This window comes from Paramisgurnus dabryanus, chromosome 2 (genome assembly GCF_030506205.2).
Source record: "Paramisgurnus dabryanus chromosome 2, PD_genome_1.1, whole genome shotgun sequence".
Classification (NCBI taxonomy): domain Eukaryota; kingdom Metazoa; phylum Chordata; class Actinopteri; order Cypriniformes; family Cobitidae; genus Paramisgurnus; species Paramisgurnus dabryanus.
In genome coordinates, this window is record NC_133338.1 from 1,033,687 (window position 1) to 1,053,545 (window position 19,859).

General features: G+C 40.4%; 2 protein-coding genes across 2 annotated transcripts in view; both read right to left on the reverse strand.

Moving 5' to 3' along the window:
* Positions 1–19,336, reverse strand: part of LOC135783419 (uncharacterized) — a 75,276-nt gene extending 55,940 nt beyond the window's left edge. The window contains exon 1 of the mRNA XM_065294125.2: positions 18,956–19,336. Within this exon, the coding sequence (XP_065150197.1) occupies positions 18,956–18,971 (16 nt within the window). The 5' untranslated portion in view covers positions 18,972–19,336. The remainder of the gene's footprint in view (positions 1–18,955) is intronic.
* Positions 104–12,314, reverse strand: LOC135731551 (uncharacterized). Its single transcript, XM_073811756.1, has 8 exons — positions 12,175–12,314; positions 12,028–12,096; positions 11,852–11,914; positions 11,647–11,778; positions 11,322–11,451; positions 9,605–9,634; positions 9,475–9,501; positions 104–424 (listed from the first exon to the last, which is right to left on the reverse strand). Exons 2-8 carry the CDS (start codon positions 12,058–12,060, stop codon positions 120–122), a joined length of 720 nt encoding a protein of 239 aa, XP_073667857.1. The 5' UTR covers positions 12,061–12,096; positions 12,175–12,314; the 3' UTR covers positions 104–119.
* Positions 19,337–19,859: the final 523 nt, after the last annotated feature.

Below are 19,859 nucleotides of genomic sequence, written 5' to 3' on the forward strand. Positions count from 1 at the left end.
AAATAACAAATGTTTTGGTTTTCTAGGTAATCTACGTGTTGTTTATTTTGCCTATTATACAAATGAACTATGTTTAAAGTACTTTGTTGTTATTTATTTGTAGCGGAGTTACCCGGAAGTTACGTGTTGACCATGAACGCCGCTTGTTTAAACTGTCTATACTTCTCCTGCAATTGTTCTGCAAGATGGTTTTGTTTCATCATTTTTAAAACCATCAGAGTAACTTTAACAGCACCATCAACTTGATAATGTTCAATCATACATGTCACAATATCCCATATTTCTTTGTCCTCCAGTTTGCTTCTGGGAATTTTGTCTTTCCCCTGAAATGAGTCTTTAGTCAAATTCCATTTAAATTTGTCCCATTCCTTAGATTCCAGCTCTTCAAGACACTCCAGGAGGATATCAGACACAGATTCTGTTCCTGCAGCAGACAACACAACTTACAGAATTACTGAAGGTTTTTACTCAGAGAAAGATCTGGGGTCTGTAAAATGACTAGTCAGGTAAGATTAGTTGATGCCTGGGTTTTGTTCACCATGAAAGTTGCTCAGTTTTAGGCGGTGTTTGTTCTGAATCAGGTATCGGAATTTGGAAAAGTGAGCATTAATGGTCAGGCACAGCAGTTTTTTTTTCTGCGAGTTTATTTGCATGACCTCAAAGGTAAAAGCATGTAAATAATTCAAGATCACACTGTTTTGTGCTGAATGTACACATAATTCCCAGGTGAAAAGTACACTTTTTTTAATGTACAATACTTAAATTGCTCTATTTTCACCCACTAATTTTGTACTTAAAGGTGCATTGAGTATCTTTTAGGATCTCTTGACAAAATGCAATATAATCTACACAACTATATTATCAGGGGTGTATAAAGACCTTACATAATGAACTGTATTGTTTTTATTACTTTAGGATGAGCCGTTTTTATGTCCATACGCCACGGGTCCACATACATTGACGTCAACGTCATGTTTCTACAGTAGCCCTAAATGGACAAACTGCTCTACATAGCGTGTTTTGTCACCACGTTGTCTCAGACAATGACAATATGTTTGTCCTGTGGCAGCTACCATAGCTTTTCATTCTGTTTCGAAATTGAGGTTGGTTGCAATTGCCAATCTCACCTCTAAATGCAGCTTTTACATTACGTTTTTCACACTACACCTTTTAATATACAAACAATTCTTCTTTAGTACTTCTTGAGATAATCTTAAGAACATACTTATCTGTGCTATTTTGAGACACCATGAATATGAACTAAAGTGTGCTTTTAACATATACTATCTTTACTTACACTGTAAAAAATGATGTGTTAAGTTTTTGCACATTGTGTGTGTCATGCCATTTAAGGTGTTAACCTCTTACACTCTGAGGCTATTTTGGGGATTTCCACCTGGATTTGGCCTACCCAATTTCAAAAGCTTCTCATACCCACATGCAGAGGTGCACATACAAAAGTTTGGTATCATTTTACAGGAAACCCTTTGAAATTACATAAAACACTGTTAAAAGTGCTCAACATGGTTGTATGTGTTGTCAGTCCTCTAATAAACACAAAAATAAATAGGCGCTTTTTGATGTTTTTTTTCTAAAGTCTGTATTTAAAAGTGTATAACTCTGGCCCTGAGTGGGAACGAAACCTGCAGACAGTTTTGTTTGATTCTATCATAATAAATGCAAAAGTTATTTTACTCCAACTGATGGGAGGAATAATACGCTTTTTGTATACAATTTCTGCCTAAAAACATTTGAAGTGCTCCTATAACCACATACAGTGGAATAAATGCAATATCTTTATATCATTTTGCAGAAAACCCTTTGAAGTTACATAAAAAGCTGCTGTTTGTGACAAATTTTGTTATTTATGTTGTTTTTCATATGATGAAACACCAAATTTTCTTTTTTATGTTGTAAATACTGTCTTTGATAGTGTATAACTCTGGTTCTGGGTGCTCTAGCAGACTGCAGACAGTTCTGGTTGTTACCAGCAGCAGACAGTAAACACCCAAAAAAAGAATGAACTCTTTAGCATGTCGCATTCAAAAGATATTCTTATTTTACTGAAGGGTGCGAAAATACATTTTTCATATAAATATTAATTTTTTGTTTTGCACATATAATAAATAGCAAGGGATTAATTGTCACAAGTCGGGGCGGACCCAGATGCTAATGAGGTCGCGCCCCTTTTTAATTTCACCTCGAGGAGGTTCCCAAAGCCACCCCAATGACCAGACACACAAGGTACGAGTAATCTTAAAACAAACTTTATTAAATAATCTAAAGTAAGGGATCGGGGAAGGGAAAAGGGAATTTTAAAATAAGGGCCTCTTCTGGCCTCCAGGCGGATTCAAGGGGAAAAGGGGGCAGCCTTTTGGGGTCTCTTCTATTCGTGGCGCACTCCGCTATCCTGGAGGCAGAAATCCAATTGCTCGTAGCAATGAACACAGTGAGTAATCTTCGGATAACTGATTCGTAATCTTTCTCCTTTTGGCGGGTTTGGCGCTGCAACACAAGATCACACGGCACCTTTAACTGTAACTTTCTCTCTTACTTACAGGTTGATCTCCGAGTCGCCGGCTCGCAGTCTTCCTCCCTTAGAGGCTTGGGGTTGTAACACAAGTTCACACGGCACCTTTAACTTCAACTTTCTCTCCTACTGGTAAGTAACTGACAGCAATGGATACGATGAGTAATCTTTGAGGCGCTGGTTCGTGGTCTCCGTAGCATTCATGCAGCCAAGCTGCAATATAATCCAGCCGTGGTTATCCAATGATTTAAATGAGGATGTGCATGCCAATACTTTCACAATACCAATAGCTTCAGTATACTCATCCAACGGTTTCTTCTTCTCTCCCGTTTCTCACAGTTCATTCAATCCTCCGTCTGCATACCACAATAACACCAGTATCCACTTCACCACAACGATGAGCTCCGCCAACACAACAAGCCCGATGGGCAAAAACGAACCACACGAAGCAACAGCAACTAACCTTTGATTTTCCTCTCCCTTTTATACTCCTTTGCTTCCTTACATCCTCCAATCCTCTGTCGCTGCGTTTGTTTATCACACCTGCGCATCATCAGCTTGATTTTAATCGTTTTCCCGGAAGTTCCGGTGTTTCCGCTCATGCCGCCGGGTGGAACTCAACTCCGTGTGGAACCAATCTTCTTAAGTTTTGGTTCCGCCCCATGTATTCGTCACCATGTGACATCCTCCCACGCCAATGCATTCTAGTCCCTGGAACGCCTTCTCGCCATCCACTCACCATAACGTGCAGGGGGGCGACCCCAGTTTTCCCGTTGGGATCGTCTGGGAGGTGAGCAGGCCCGTCTCCAGCTGGGACCACCTCAGGGTCCCTCGGGATAGCACGTACCGGTGCGTCCGCAGGTTCCCTGGGAACTACAGCCCATCCTCCAATCCAGGGGGTTTCAACCGCCGGCTCCTTTGGAGCGACTTCCACTGGGCTGGGGTAATTCGGACAGGGGCGGATCATGTTTCGGTGGACGATTCGGTCCGGCCCAGCCTTTCCTTCCGGCCGGATGGTGTACACTGGCTGTCCCGGCCGCTGCTGGCTCTGCACCACATACGGAATCGTCTCCCACCGGTCACTCAACTTCCCCTTCCCTTGCCGTCGGTTGTCCCGCACTAAAACTCTCTCACCTGGTAGGAGGGGGGTCTCCCGGGCCGTTCGATCGTACAGCCTCTTACTTCGCTCGCCTGCTGTCTGTATCCGCTTCGTCACTTGTTCGTAAGCAAAGTGTAGGCGTTGGTGGTGTCGTCCCACCCACTCTGTCTGATTCAACTCCTCTTCGTCTCCAGCAACTCCTAGCAACAGATCCGTGGGCATCCGCACATGTCTGCTGAACATCAAATAAGTGGGGGCATACCCCGTGGTGCTATGCACGCTGTTGTTATATGCTTGAACCAAATTGGGCAAGGCACTCACCCAGTCGTCGCAGCGTTCTTCGTCTAGGGTTCCCAGCAGCCCCAGCAAGGTCTGGTTAAACCTTTCGCAGCTCCCGTTTCCTTGGGGATGGTAAGATGTCTGTGGGTCTTGGTACACCCATATAACTGGCACAGTTCTCTGATCACCTTTGACTCGAAGTTCGCTCCTTGATCAGAGTGCAAGAACTCAGGACATCCGAAGGGCTGTAGGACCGCCCTCCACAGGGCCGTAGCCGTGGTATTCGCCGTTTGATCTAAGGTAGGGATGGCCCAAGCATGTTTAGTGAATAAATCCGTCACCACTAGGATGTTCTGATAGCGGTCACTCGGTCGACCCAGCGTCAAGAAGTCCATGGCGAGGATATGGAGTGGAGCCCTGGCGTTGATGGGGACCATCGGGGCCCGAACCTCTGGTCGGGACTTAAACAAGGTGCATCTTGAGCAGCCCCGGATGAATGTACTCACGGACGCCTCCAATCCTGGCCAATAGAAGTGTCTCCGCAACAGGGACACCGTTCTCTGTTCGCCCTGGTGTCCTAATTGATTGTGGTAAGCTGTGATTAACGTCTTGACCTGCTCTTCAGGTACAACTATCTGGCAGATCTCTTCATCCAGCCCTGGGTCTCTACTGCTTCTACAGAGCACTCCTTCCCTCAGCTTTAGCTTGTTCCATTGTGCCAGCAGCCTCTGTCCCTGCTCCGTCTGGGCCTGCCTCTCAGCATACGTGGTCCGTTGGCCCTGTTCCAGCCATTCACCGATCTTCCTCACTTCCTGGTCTCTGCTGTCGCTCCCTCCAGCGCTGGGGGTCCCACCCCCAGCTTACGGGCACCACATCAGGCTGACTCCCCGGGGCATCCACTATACCCACCATATACCTCTCATCTCCTCAGCCTGGTGATGGTCCAACTGCTCCTTGCTGTTCTTTCCCTTCTGGAAGTCGTGACAGTACATCAGCGTTGGTGTGTTCCCGCCCAGGGCGATACTGCAGCTGGTAATCAAAGTTGGCCAGCTGGGCAACCCATCGTTGTTCCACGGCCCCTAGCCTTGCTGTCTGTAAGTGTACCAACGGGTTGTTATCTGTCACGACAGTTACCTTTGCTCCCCAGAGGTAGTCCTTGAATTTCTCGCTCAGCGCCTACTTCAGGGCCAACAGCTCCAGTTTAAACGTACTGTAATTGGTGTCATTCCTTTCCGCAGGATGTAAACTTCGGCTGGCATATGCGATCACTCGCTCCTTCCCTTCCTGTCGTTGGGCTAGTACGGCCCCCAAGCCCAGGTTGCTGGCATCTGTATATAAGACGAAAGGTTTGGTAAAATCAGCATAAGCCAAGATGGGCGTTTGCAGTAATTCTTGCTTCAGTACCTGGAAGGCACTCTCACAGGCCGACCGGTCCTAGACAACAGCTGGTTCAACGGCTTCGCAATCTTAGAGAAGTTCTTAATGAATCGCCTATAATACCCCACAAAGCCCAGAAAGGATCGTACCTGCCTCACTGTTTTTGGGGCACTCCATTCTCTTACCACGGACACTTTTTCTGGGTCTACTGCGACCCCTGCGGCACTGACCACATGTCCCAGGAACTTGACCTCTCGTTGAAGTAGATGACACTTCTCTGGCTGCAGTTTCAACCCATATTTTTCCATTGCCTGGAAGACCTGCTCCAGGTGGGACTCAAAATCCGGGGAGTAGACAACAACATCGTCCAGGTACACAAGCACTGACTCCATTAACTGACCTCCCAAGCACCGCTGCATCAACCGCTGGAACGTGGCCGGAGCGTTGCAAAGGCCGAAGGGCATCCGGTCCCATTCATTTAGACCGAATGGGGTCGTAAAAGCGGTCTTCTCACGATCCTCTTCGGCCACTTGCACCTTCCAGTAGCCACTGGCCAAGTCCAGGGTAGAGTACCACGCTGATCTGGTCAAACTGGCAAGGAGGTCTTCAATTCTGGGTAAAGGGAAAGCATCTTTCTTAGTTACTTGATTCATAGTCAACAAAGAATCTCCAGGCTCCCGTCTTCTTTTGCACTAATACTATGGGCGCAGCCCAGGGGCTACTACTTTCTCTGACAATCCCTTGCCCCAGCATACCTTGCAGTAGTGTGCGCACCTCTGAGTACTCACCGTTCAAATGGGCGGGCATATCACTTCTCGCGGGCCGAGGCGTCTGGTCAACTTGGGTAAGTGCTACTTCTATCACCGCGGGGTGTACCTGGCGGAAACTTATGTAGCTTCCTTCTCGTACCTGTTGGGGCTCAACCACCATCAATCTCGCTAACCTTTGGTGTCGGTATAGTTGAATAGCATAAGGGTTCTCATTTCGTACCTTCACTGGAATTCTCCCTCGTCGGACTACGGCCAAACTCCGAGCCACTTCCACTTGTTGACACTCCGCATGGGGTTCGATCAACACCCAATCTCCAAAATTTTCTTCCCGTGGTGGAGCCCTCGCCCACACAATGGCCTCACTCCTGGCTGGTACTGATACCGCATAACGGCAGATCACCCGTACTGCATCTTCTCGGTCCCTCCGGACCTTGGTCATTTGGATTCGGCGACAATCAGCCACCACCTGTTCCCACTTGGGCCGTTCGGCCGGCGGTATTTTCTGAACGGGCCTGCCCGAAAAACCTCCTCCCAGCACTCGGAGAGGACATTCATGCCTAGGAGGGCTCTGTGTGTGCCTAAACAATGGTCTTGGACAATAATCACTCCCTTCTGGGGTACCTTCACACTGTGAATCTCCAAATCCGCCAGTCGGTAGCCAATGTACGGGATCTTCAGGCCGTTGGCCCCTTTCAAGGTGAGCCACGGGGTCTCTACCTCCCGTGCATCTTGTTTTCCAAACACTTCATGGGACAAACTCTCTGACAACAAGGTTACCTGCGAGCCTGTATCGACGAGGCATCGAATCTTCACGCCACATACTTAGACTTCTACCACCGGGCTGTGCCCAATCATACTATTCCTGGTGTCAGTCCCTCTATATGGGTCTTCCGCGGGGGTCCCGACCACACGACCCACTGTGGCCGGTCGACCTAAAAACCCCCCTCTGAAGCTCCTTGGGGCCCACACTGTCGACTATTATGGCCCGACTTCCCACACTGATTGCAGATTGGCCTCCCTTGCTCGTCCCATTCGAAACGAGGTCGACTTGGACAATTAAAGCGCCTAGCTGGATCCTGGCCTCCCTCCGAGTACATTCGTGGTCGGGGTGCAGGCCTCACCTCTTCTCTGGGCCGTCCGCCCCGCAGTTCCCCCAACAACGTCTTCGATAACTCGGACATTTGATAACGGACATCCTTCAGGAGTTCCGTCTTCAGGGCCTGTTTCCAGTCTGCCGTTTCGGGCACCACAGGCGCTGATCCACTTACGGCCGCACACACCGGTGTTTCCTTCACTTCTCCCTCGTCACACTCCAGTGCCACTGCTTCCTTTCGCAGGTCTTCAAACGTCAAACCGGGATCTCTACGAAACTGCACTCTCAGACTCTGTCTGACCGGGCCTTCCTTCAGCCCCAGTAGAAACTGATCTCTCAATAGAGTTTCTCCATCTCCTAGGCCGTGATCCTAACGCCCTTGTAATCGGATGAACTGCTCTCGTAGCTTCAGTGCCCATGAAGACAGGCATAACACGGGGTGGGGCCTCAGGTAACTCATCGTTGGCCATTGGGGGACCTTGGTCGCTCAACTCGAGGTGGAGCCCTGCCGACTATGCCAAAATCTGTCACAAGTCGGGGCGGACCCAGATGCTAATGAGGTCGCGCCCCTTTTTAATTTCCACCTCGAGGAGGTTCCCAAAGCCACCCCAATGACCAGACACACAAGGTACGAGTAATCTTAAAACAAACTTTATTAAATAATTAAAAGGAAGGGATCGGGGAAGGAAAAAGGGAATTTTAAAATAAGGGCCTCTTCTGGCCTCCAGGTGGATTCAAGGGGAAAAGAGGGCAGCCTTTTGGGGTCTCTTCTATTCGTGGCGCCCTCCGCTATCCTGGAGGCAGAAATCCAATGGCTCGTAGCAATGAGCACAGTGAGTAATCTTCGGATTACTGGTTCGTAATCTTTCTCCTTTTGGCGGGTTTGGGGCTGCAACACAAGATCACATGGCACCTTTAACTGTAACTTTCTCTCTTACTTACAGGTGACTGATAGCAAAGGGACACGGTGAGTGATCTTCGAGTCGCCGGCTCGCAGTCTTCCTCCCTTAGAGGCTTGGGGTTGTAACACAAGTTCACACGGCACCTTTAACTTAAACTTTCTCTCCTACTGGTAAGTAACTGACAGCAATGGATACGGTGAGTAATCTTTGAGGCGCTGGTTCGTGGTCTCCGTAGCATTCATGCAGCAAAGCTGCAATATAATCCAGCCGTGGTTAGCCAATGATTTAAATGAGGATGTACATGCCAATACTTTCACAATACCAATAGCTTCTGTGTACTCATCCAACGATTTCTTCTTCTCTCCCGTTTCTCACAGTTCATTCAATCCTCCGTCTGCATACCACAATAACACCAGTATCCACTTCACCACAACGATGAGCTCCGCCAACACAACAAGCCCGATGGGCAAAAATGAAGCACACGAAGCAACAGCAACTAACCTTTGATTTTCCTCTCCCTTTTATACTCCTTTGCTTCCTTACATCCTCCAATCCTCGATCGCTGCGTTTGTTTATCACACCTGCGCATCATCAGCTTGATTTTGCTCGCGGCGTTTTCCCGGAAGTTCCGGTGTTTCCGCTCATGCCGCCGGGTGGAACTCAACTCCGAGCGGAACCAATCTTCTTAAGTTTTGGTTCCGCCCCATTTATTCGTCACCGTGTGACATCATTATGCACACAACCAAAGAAAATGCTGTGAATGGACTCATTGTTTAGAGTAGGACCTAAGATAAAAGATGGTGTATCATTTGTAGCTATCTGTGCTATCTGAGGCAGTCCACACTCAAGTTTCCCATATGTTTACAAAAGACCATTTTTTACCTTATTATTCATTCAACGATTGTTGGATATGTGTTAATAATAGAGCAAAAATAGAGAGTGAGAGCTTTCATTTGATATAAGACTTGCCCATGTTTGTCATACTTGAAAAATATGAAATATGTGAATATTAAATCATATAATAAATTGTCGGGGGGGGGGTGATAGTGTAAAGTAAGTGTAAATAACTTTCTTACAGTAAAACATATCTCAAAGTGATGCATATCTGCAGAAAGTAGAGAGTCTAAGCTTTCAAACAGTATCTCATATGTGGTACTGGGTCCATGACAGACCATTAAAAATTAAAGGAATATTTTATATTAAGTCAAAATAAGATAATTCTGGACCCGGTACAGGGTCCACAGAGTCAAACAAGTTAAGATTATCTCAAGAAGTACTAAAGAAAAATCTTTAAAGCACTTTAAGTAAATTACGGAAGTGTATTTTTTCATCTGGGAAAGAATACAGGATTCAATGCAATCAGAAATCATAATTAATCATCACAATTATAATATCATGTAAACTGATCAAGATTTTATTCTTACCAGTTAAACGAGCTGATGTGTGTCCATCTGCAAAAGAGACAAAATAATTCAGTACCATTTTATTTAAATGCACAATATTATGACATCTGGATTTCTACAGGAGCTCTCTATCTGAATCATTGTTACTTACCAACTGTAGAAGCGATCTGCTTGTAATCCCCTAAGAGAGATAAATTCAAACAGAGGTTATTTATTATTATTACACAGCTCTCTGGAATGCTTAATTCTGATTGGTCAGTTGAGACATTTGCAGGTTCTTTCTTTTCGAATAATAACCGCTCCAAAATAATAACGCATAGCCGGTACTACTTTTACGAGTAAGATCGCTCCGCGCCAATAAAGATTTCTGTTTGTTTGGCGCCATCTTGTGACAAACACTGGACAACCACGACAAGACACAGAGAGCTTACGGAGACTGAACTTGACAAAATAGAGCATGACAGCTACGAAGCCAACACACAAAAAAATACAGAATGGGCATTAAAACTTCTCAAAGACTGGCTAAAAGAGAAAAAAATGGAGACAGACAAGTATGAAGCAGAGGATCTTAAGGTATTACGATCATTTTATGCATCTGTGCAAAGTTTCGCAGAAGGATAAAAATGTTAATTTAAAACAAATATGCCAATAAAATGTTTCAAATTCATATTCATGTCCAGTTTTTTTTCTTATGTGACAAGTAGCCGTGTAATAAGCGGGATAATGTAGAGTCAGCCGGTAGTTATCGGGAAATAAGCCCCTTCAGTGTGATACAAGACCCTCCGCTTCGCGTCGGGTCCTGATCACACTGTCGGGGCTTATTTCCCGATAACTACCGGCTGCCTCTACATTATCCCTTACTTATAGAGAGGTTATTCAAACAGGATAAGTAAGGGATAATGTATAGGCAGCCGGTAGTTTTCGCGAAATAGGCCCCGAAAGTGTGATCAGGACCCGACACGAAGCATCACCAATTCTACTTTTCACCAACCCTAAAGAAAACATGATTAGCAAGATTGGCTTAAAGGACACATATTATTTTACAAGTAATATAAGTCTGAACTGTGCCTAGAATGTGTCTGTGAAGTTTCAGCAGAAAATACCCCACAGATCATTTGTTATATAGCATATCCAAAATGCCCCTATTTGGGTGGGAGAAAAAAATCACTGTTTTAATGTCTGTACCTTTAAATGCAAATGAGCTCCAGCTCCAGCTCCTCACTTCCTTACAAACAGACAGTGAGCGCTTTCAGTTCAAATAGATCTGATTCCTTTGAATACAGTCTGAGACTATAGTATCTTTAGCCACATTAGTTTGTGTAACAAACACATTTGAGTAAAATGAACCATTCAGGCAGTCACTGTGGGCTGGGCTTTATCAGTGTGACATCACATTAACAAGAGAATCAAAACAGCATGTCTAATGAGATTGCTTTGGTTTAAATGAGGATTAATAAAGGAGAGGGTAGATTGTCATTTCATTGTAGGGTTGTTGTGTTCACACACTGCTAAAACACATTTATGTCCAAAAGTGGATTTTGCATAATATGGGCCCTTTAATGTTAACTAGGCTAACCAGAAGCATATCAGTTTGGCACGACATTAGTAAAAGGTGTGAAGCAAATTGCAAATAGATTCAAATGATCCATACAGGGGATATCCAATCCTGTCGTAAGATCCCCAGCAGAAGGTTCTAATAGTACAATAGGGTCAGGGCTGTCTGTTGATAATACTTTAGGTCATTTATAAGACCATTTGTTGCTCCATAGGGATCTATTGCAAGCTTTAATCCAGTTGATTATATACGTTTGGTGTACAAGGGTCTGAACAACAGGGGCTCAGGCACATTTGGTGGAAAAAAATCTTACCCTTACGTATACTGACATCCCATACAACTTCTTCATCCTTTTCCTTAGGCTTTAGCTGGAGAGAGAAGTCCTTTTTTGGAGATTCAACGAATACTTCAAAGAAATTCTTAGTGTAATCGAGCTTTAAACTCTAATGAAGAGAAAGTAATAAAGGTTAAAAGCTTTATGGATGGACACAATGCAGGTTTGGATTCTAATAAAAGTGTTAATAAAATAGAAACAATAATAGTTAAAAAAATTAAAGTCATGAAACATTCCTCATTCTTACATCACTCCCTGTATTCAGTACTTTAGTTTATGAAAAGTCTTTTGGACAGCAAGTTACCTCAGGTTTGATTTGATAATGAATCTCAGATTTCTTCGGTGGTGTAAGTGTAAACCAGGTGTTCACCGGAAGTGGGTGTACAGGCCTGGGCTTATCGATTAACATATTTGTACCCTCTTTTTTATTAACAGCCTACAGAGCAAAAATATCAACATTATAAAACATAAGATATCATCTTTAACATGTTCCTTTAAAGATGATGTACCTTTTCCAATGTATTATCATTTGGAATCAGGTAGACATGAAGTGTCAGATGAGTTTTTCCAGTCTGATAGATCAGTGTTTGACAGTGAATATTCACAGGAAAGCCCATCCATCTCACAAGACCTTTTACAGAAAAGTTGTTATTCAGAAGCTTGGCATGAAATCGAGTTAACTCACATTTCTCCAGTGAAACTCCACTGTCTTCAACATGAAGAACTTTCACTTTATCCTCATCAATAGATCCACCTGGAAATTATTACATTTATATGTTAGGTCTTATTTTACACAAAACATTTACAATCTTAAGATTTGATATGAACATACCTAAACACAGAAAGTGAGGTAGATAGACTGCCTTCAGTTCTCCTGAGATGACTTTAACATTCATCAATGGACCACAGGGTGAATAATCCTTCATTACTGGATCATGACGAACACGATCCCAGTCACATGTTTGATACTTCAGCTGAACATCACCAAAACATTCAACACGAAGACCGGTTCTCATGCACTCATAACAGCCTGATTCCAAATTCATTCTGTGGAGAAATGACCTGACGATGATTCATTTGATCATAAATTAATGAGTTGATGTATCCGTATAAAATAATAAAATGAAGTACCTGTACATCATCTCATGTGCATCATCTGAGATCTCCAAGGGTTCAATCAGTATCCATTTAGATGAATCCTGCAAAAGTATCAACTGCACCTCATATATCATTTAATACAATGGGTTTTATAAACAAATTCAATATTTTTTTTTAAATTCAGTTCACATGTTCAAAATTAAACAGCTTAAAAGCCTTTAAGCACAACAGCAGGACTTTCAGGTTGCTTCAAACAATGTTGGACTAAACTGCTGGTATTTTACTTGAGTCTAGGTGGTGCAGTATCATAAACTACCTGTGGACTGTGTCCAAAATTAATCCAAATCATTCTGAAAACAATATTCCATCAATTTTTGCCATATTTTATATCTAATAATAACCCCAAGTGACAATGGTAAGAAAATAGGGGGAAAAATGAGAAAACAATACATAAAATGTCTTGCCACGGACATTAAAAAGACATTCATGCTCAAGGACGTGAATAAATTAATCAAATTTTGCGTGACTATAACACGACTTTCTGTGAGATCAGTCTGGGCCATTTTCTTTCATTACGTACAATATCTGTCCATTTTGGCTAAGGTTTCTGAGATGTTGTGTAATGCCACATGACATGCAGATTATTTTAGAAATCTAAATAAAATCTAGTATTTTATTTAGATTTAGTAATTTAAATGATTTATTTGTAATTAATTAATAAACTCTTTACAATTCCCTCGTGAACCCCAGTTTTGAAAACCCCGAGTTAACTTAGAGGATAGGTTGGATTTGGGGAAGCACTTTAAAATGAAACCCACAGCAAATATGAAATATGCACAGACACTAGTAGACAGTAATGAAAACAGACACAGAAATGCTTTGTAAAATGTTGTGGAGACTGTAATGGTGTGGGTATGGAAAAGAAGATGTGATTTTTATCACTCACCTTTAACTCACAACAGCTCTTACAATCAACACAGTGAGTATTTGAAGCTGATAAAAGAAAATCAAACCAGTCAACATAAGCGACAGGAGATTCATTTGTTTTTCCATTTATTGTTTTGTGTCAGTTTACACAAAAGGTCCAAAGGCCATAAAAAAATCTCTTGAGCACTACATTATATTAGCAAATATCCACATTCACAAAACTACCTTTTAAAAATTCTAGCTACCTCCAAGCCAACATGCAATCATCCACATAGAGATTCATTAAAAACTTATCCAAGGCAAATTTCTCAAATGAAAACATGTTAAAAAATTGAGTAAGGAAACAGTCTTTAACTCTCACCCTTGTACCTGGTTGGCCTGCTTTAGCAACCATCTAGTAATGGGGCTATATGGCTATATGAAACAATGCCGTAATGGGTGTGTCGTAGTGAGGACGCATACGTCATCACAACAAAAGTTATGTTATGTTTCAGCTCTTTAAACGAGAGATTTACATACATATCAACATTCACCACGAGAAATGTTGCAAACTAGATTGAAGCAGTTATCAGGAAATGATAAATGAGACGCATAAACAATGACGCACGTGCCGTAGTGAGGACGCGCGTGTCATGGCAACATGAAGTTGGTTCAACTCTTTAAAATGAGGGATTTGTCAGCAAACTGGACTGAAGCAGATATCAGGTAAGTTAGCTCGTTACTTACTGCGTTGAAACGGAGATCATTCAGCAGCATAAAAGAATATCGCGTCACGTGCTCATTTGAGCTATAATACAGGAAAATACCCGCGCGTCATCCCAACAAGATATATTGTTCAGCTCCTCAAAATGCATGTTTTAAATGCATATAAACAATCACGATGAGAAATGTCTGAAAACTGTATTAAAGCAGAGATCAGGGAGCTCGTCAAATATCCACTCTGAAGCTGAGATTATTCACCAGAATAGAACTGTGCGTTCACGTGCTCTTTTATTGTCTTATCATAAACAAAAATGCACGCGAGTGGTTTCTGGAGAGAGAAATAATAAATAATATACAAACTTCATGCGTAGAAAAGAGGGTAAGGCTTTCAACAGGTCACGTGTCTTTCCGGGACCTTGCAGATACCGGCAAATCATGGGAGTGTGAATGAACAAAAAAATCTAATGATCCCGGAAAAATCCAGGATGCATTTTCCGTATATTTTCCCGAATGTCTGTGTGAAAAGAGCTTAACAATGCACTAGCAACCTTTTTAATCTAGACCTAAAATTAGACCCTTGGTTAGATGAGTTTTGCCACTACAATCACGCTTTACATAGTAAATATCAAGTTAAATAAAATATTTGAAAGATTAAATTCACCTGTAACAGACTGGCTGTCTATGCAGGGTGTGTCATGTCTACGGTCTGACATGCTGGGACAGGCATCAGTCCTCTCTGAGCCTGTATGGAAATGCACTTTCAATAATAATACTCATTAATCTCTTTGAATTCTAACACAATTGTGTACACTGATGTTACCTTTATCAATGATTTCTTTAAGTAGTTCCAAAATGTTAAGATGTTGGTTTGATTCTCCTGGAAAAAGTTCTCTGAGGTGCTTGTTTAATTCTGGAACTGTTAGATATTTTGATTAGTTCATACTTCATGCTTTTAACATTTATTCAATTTAAGACAACCAAAGCAAGCTGAAGTGTAACACTGAAGTACATTTTTGAATACACAAGAAAGATAGAAAAGAAAGAAAAAAAGAAAGAGAAAGAAAAGAAAGAAAGAAAAGTCCCCTACTATTTTTAGCATCAAACTTTCTAAACTTTTTAAAATTCTGTTTTTTTTTAGTTTGTTCAGACACCAAGCGCAGTACCTTGGCTCTGGATAACTTCTATATTTATGACCGGTTCAAGCACTGAAAAACAAGAACAAACATTAGTTTAAATTTTATCAAAGAAAAATTCTTAAAACGTTTATTACAGAAGATTTTCACAGGAGAAGCACGATTCTTACCACTCATGGAACACGGTTGAACCGGATCTAGATCCTCTTCCAACATCTCGATTGTGTTTTCAATCAATGCTGTTCCTGATTTTATGATGTCGTCTATTGTTGAGACATCGGAGGAATCACTTTTCTCATGATGGACTTTAAGCAGTGATTCTGCTATTCTTTTCATTGCTTTATTTTTTTTGGAGAAGCCACTGAAAATGAAATGACAAGAGTCATTGTAAGACAGCTGGTAAAACAATAAACTTTAAGTTGTTTATAAAGAGACAATTTAAAACAATACAACCTCAGGTAGAGCTGTTCAAAGACATTTAACCCCTTGAGCTCTTCATCAAAAAGGTTTTCACCCTAACATGGGTGGACCCACGTTTTATAATAAGTATATAAGAATAATTTTAGCAGGTGTCCTTTAAGGTCACTTGGAGTGGGTCAAACTAAATTTCTTTGTAGTTTTACGATGTCTTTGTTCTGGTTAGTATTTAAGGTACCCTGGCAAAAGATTCAATATAGCATCTGTATTCAGAACTTATTGCACTGTTGTGTGTCTTTGATTGTCAGGTATGGTTTTGTTTTAGTGACTTTTACATGCTGATCTTTGTTTGATATGAATATTGATCTTTTTGATTGATGAATTTGAATAACCAAATGATAGCCTTCAAAATAAATTATTAATGTTTATTCAATTAAAAACTTGTCAAGTTCTGTTATTATGTTTTCAGTGTTAATATACTGGAGGGGGTGTAGATTACGAACAATGCCTCTTCTGAAATGGTAGATGGAGTAATGCAACCCGTTGTAGGTTGAATGACTCAATCTTAACATAGATGGATCCTCAGTTTGCAGTGTGTTTGGAGAAACCTCTGACTTTGTTTTAAGATAGAAGAAGAATTCTTGGTAACACTTTACTTATATAAGACTGACATGACACCTTCATAATCATGAAATGACATAAACCAATACATCATAACTTGTCATAAATCTATCATAAACATGACATAGCAGAATAATTATCAAACTTAAGAAACTACCGGGCTTTATGGGTTAACATTACTTTAAACTGTCATTTAAAGTAGATTTATAACATCATACATTTTTTTACCTCAACTAAAGTTTTATAAATTTAACTTTGGTTTAAAATGTCAATACGTGTTATACTTAACTTATACTTAAACAGCACAGCTATTATTTATGTACCTATAGTCACATAAACTTGTGAGTGTTTTTCGTAACACTGACACATTTTTCCGCTTTTTGCGTATTTCTGTTTACGTGTCATTGTCACATATTTGTTACTCAACTGTTTTGTCCTATTTTCAAACCATTGATGATTCGGTTTAGGGTTAGATGTGGTGTTTGCGTTAGGATGTCACTTTAAGTATTGTCTTATACCTTTTTTTGTGATTTATTTTTTTATATTTTATGATTTTTAAACCATTGTCGCCTGGCATTAGGGTTAGAGTTGTATTTGGGTAGGGATGTCATTTTATGTATATCTAACCCTAAACCAAAGCGTAAATGGTTTGTAAATAGGACAAAACAGTTGAGTAACCAATACGTGACAATGACACGTAGACAGAAATACGTGATACATTCACGTAAAAATGCAGAAAAAAGTATCAGTGTCACAGAAAAGACTCACTAATTAACATGACTATACATAATTTTGTGATACAAGGTTGTATTCATTATAGTTATAATAATTAAGAGAATGAAAATATAATAATGGTAAATATAAATTGTGATCAACATCAAAATAATATTAATAATTAATAAATTAGAGTCAGATTTAAATATAACCACAGAGGTCAAAGAAATGAATTGAAACCTAATAAATTTAATTATTCTTCTAGAAGCACTAAGGGAAAAAAAAACAAGATCCCTTCACCAATTCATTGGCGTTCTGTTGTTGGGCCGGTGGGTGGCTCCTTACAACATCAATCAAATTTCACATCTGGTCAGACAAAATATTTATATACAGAGCAAAATGAATAACGTAAATATAAAGATACCGTTTTGGGTTGATGTTGCAAAGACGACACAGCTTCTCTAATTTCTCTACATATCTTTTCAAAAGACGTGCCAGTTCATTAGAATCCTTGGTACCTTCAAATAAATATGAACAAAAGAAAAGATGATTTTTTTTTGCTACTTTAACCAGAGGATAAGTTAAAAGGTATTCAATGCCATGCTTAAAAAATTAGTTTGCCCAAAAATAGAATCAACTGAATGACAATAAAACCAGTTGAATGACACTAGAAATACATGAGACAGCTTTTCATTCAGACAACATTTTGAAAACAGCCTGAGGTCATAAATAATTAAAAAAATCATTTGTGTGAACACTTTTACTTTCATCTCTGACAAGACTTTAAAGTTTATTATTCAAAATGTGTGCTTTGTTTTATGTTGAGGAAAATAGTTTATAATGAGATGAGAGGGATTATAAAGGACAACTGAATCTTCATTTTTGGAAAACATGTTTTCAGGGGCATTCTTCGAAAGTCGCGTTGGTTAACCGCATACGTCTTCAAGGTTTAATATTTCAGGTTCAATTTCAGAAAAGCAACCGTTACATTTCAAGGTAAGAATGAAACTACAATGATAGTATGTCTTAAAAGAAATAAATCTTAATTTTCTAATGTATTTGAATTGAAATGTGAGAACCTCGATGACGTATGCGATCGAGCAATGCGACCTTCTGAGAACGCAACCGAAAACATGTTCGGGACGTGTCTGGCGGAACTGGCACGAATGGCCACCCTATGCATACAACCACACAGATTCATATACTGATTTATACAATCATGAACATTCATTTACAGATTCATACAATCACACAGATTCATATTCAGATTTATACAATCATGAACATTCATTTACAGATTCATACAATCACACAGATTCATATTCAGATTTATACAATCATGAACATTCATTTACAGATTCATACAATCACACAGATTCATATTCAGATTTATACAATCATGAACATTCATTTACAGATTCATACAATCACACAGATTCATATACAGATTTATACAATAATGAACATTCATTTACAGATTCATACAATCACACAGATTCATATTCAGATTTATACAATCATGAACATTCATTTACAGATTCATACAATCACACAGATTCATATTCAGATTTATACAATCATGAACATTCATTTACAGATTCATACAATCACACAGATTCATATACAGATTTATACAATAATGAACATTCATTTACAGATTCATACAATCACACAGATTCATATTCAGATTTATACAATCATGAACATTCATTTACAGATTCATACAATCACACAGATTCATATTCAGATTTATACAATCATGAACATTCATTTACAGATTCATACAATCACACAGATTCATATTCAGATTTATACAATCATGAACATTCATTTACAGATTCAGAATTGAATTATTCAGATTCAATATTAAATATAAAGATATATAAAAGAAAATATGAAGTAATGCTGAGTTCAAATACAAAATAATTCATTTATGTCTTAGTTCATTATGATTCATGATATCTTATTGTTAAGGTTCAATAGCACAAGACTCACACTTACCTGCAGACTTTGCCATCTCTGATGATCACAAGATTTCTGATAATTCAGCTCGATTGAATAAATTATCATAAAAATCTACAGATCATTTGAAAAATAATTGACATGAAGAATCTCTTTAACAGACACCTAACTAATAACACAGAAACAGCGCTCTTGCACTGTAACGTGTTGTGTCCCTGTGTAACCTGTGTTAAACTTGTGTTTCTGTTTGCCCTGTATCTCCCTGTGTTGAGGATGTGCTCCGCTCCTTGTTTGGACACTCATCGACTTACCCCATACCTCTTATATGTTGTTATAGTTATTCATTCTTTCTGTTCTGTGATTGGTTCTTGTTTTGCATATATACCCTGTTTGTTCATTTCCCAGTTGTCAGTCGTAGTTAGTGTTACACCCTAGTTTTCCTTGTGTTTTCTGCCTTGTTGTAACTTGTTTCCAGTAAGTGACGACCTTTTGCGTGTTTATGGACTATGTTTATGGATTACCCTTTTAAAAAAAACATACCTGCATTTGGACCCGATCCTTGTCTTACCTGCCTCAGGCACTCAAGGTCCTGTCAGGTCTTGTGTTTTTTTTCACTCTCAGGATATGTGTAGACATGCATGCATTTCAAAAGTTTCATTTCAATTTTTCTTTGTTGGCCTGTCGTTTATGAGGAGTTGGGAGATTTGCACATTTTACTCCTTCCAGAGTCTGCATGAGATTTCCCTCTTTGATGTACACTTGTGTGTTTTATTCAGTTTCTGTTTAAGCAGTCACAAGTCCTCAAATAAGGATTGTCGTGTCTGCTTATGTCATCTGAGTCAAATATTTACTAAATCAGACTCTGTCAAAGTACATAATACTTGAGTAAAAGTACACATACTACAGCTCAAATATTTACTCAAACACAATTAAAGTTGTAAAG

Coding starts and splice junctions, on each gene's coding strand:
- LOC135731551 (XM_073811756.1), bottom strand. CDS start 12,060: ATGTTGAAGACAGTGGAGTTTCACTGGAGAAAT. Junction 11,779..11,851: donor ATGATAATACATTGGAAAAG/GTACATCATCTT, acceptor TTTGCTCTGTAG/GCTGTTAATAAAAAAGAGGG. Junction 425..9,474: donor CACATCAGCTCGTTTAACTG/GTAAGAATAAAA, acceptor TGTCTGCTGCAG/GAACAGAATCTGTGTCTGAT.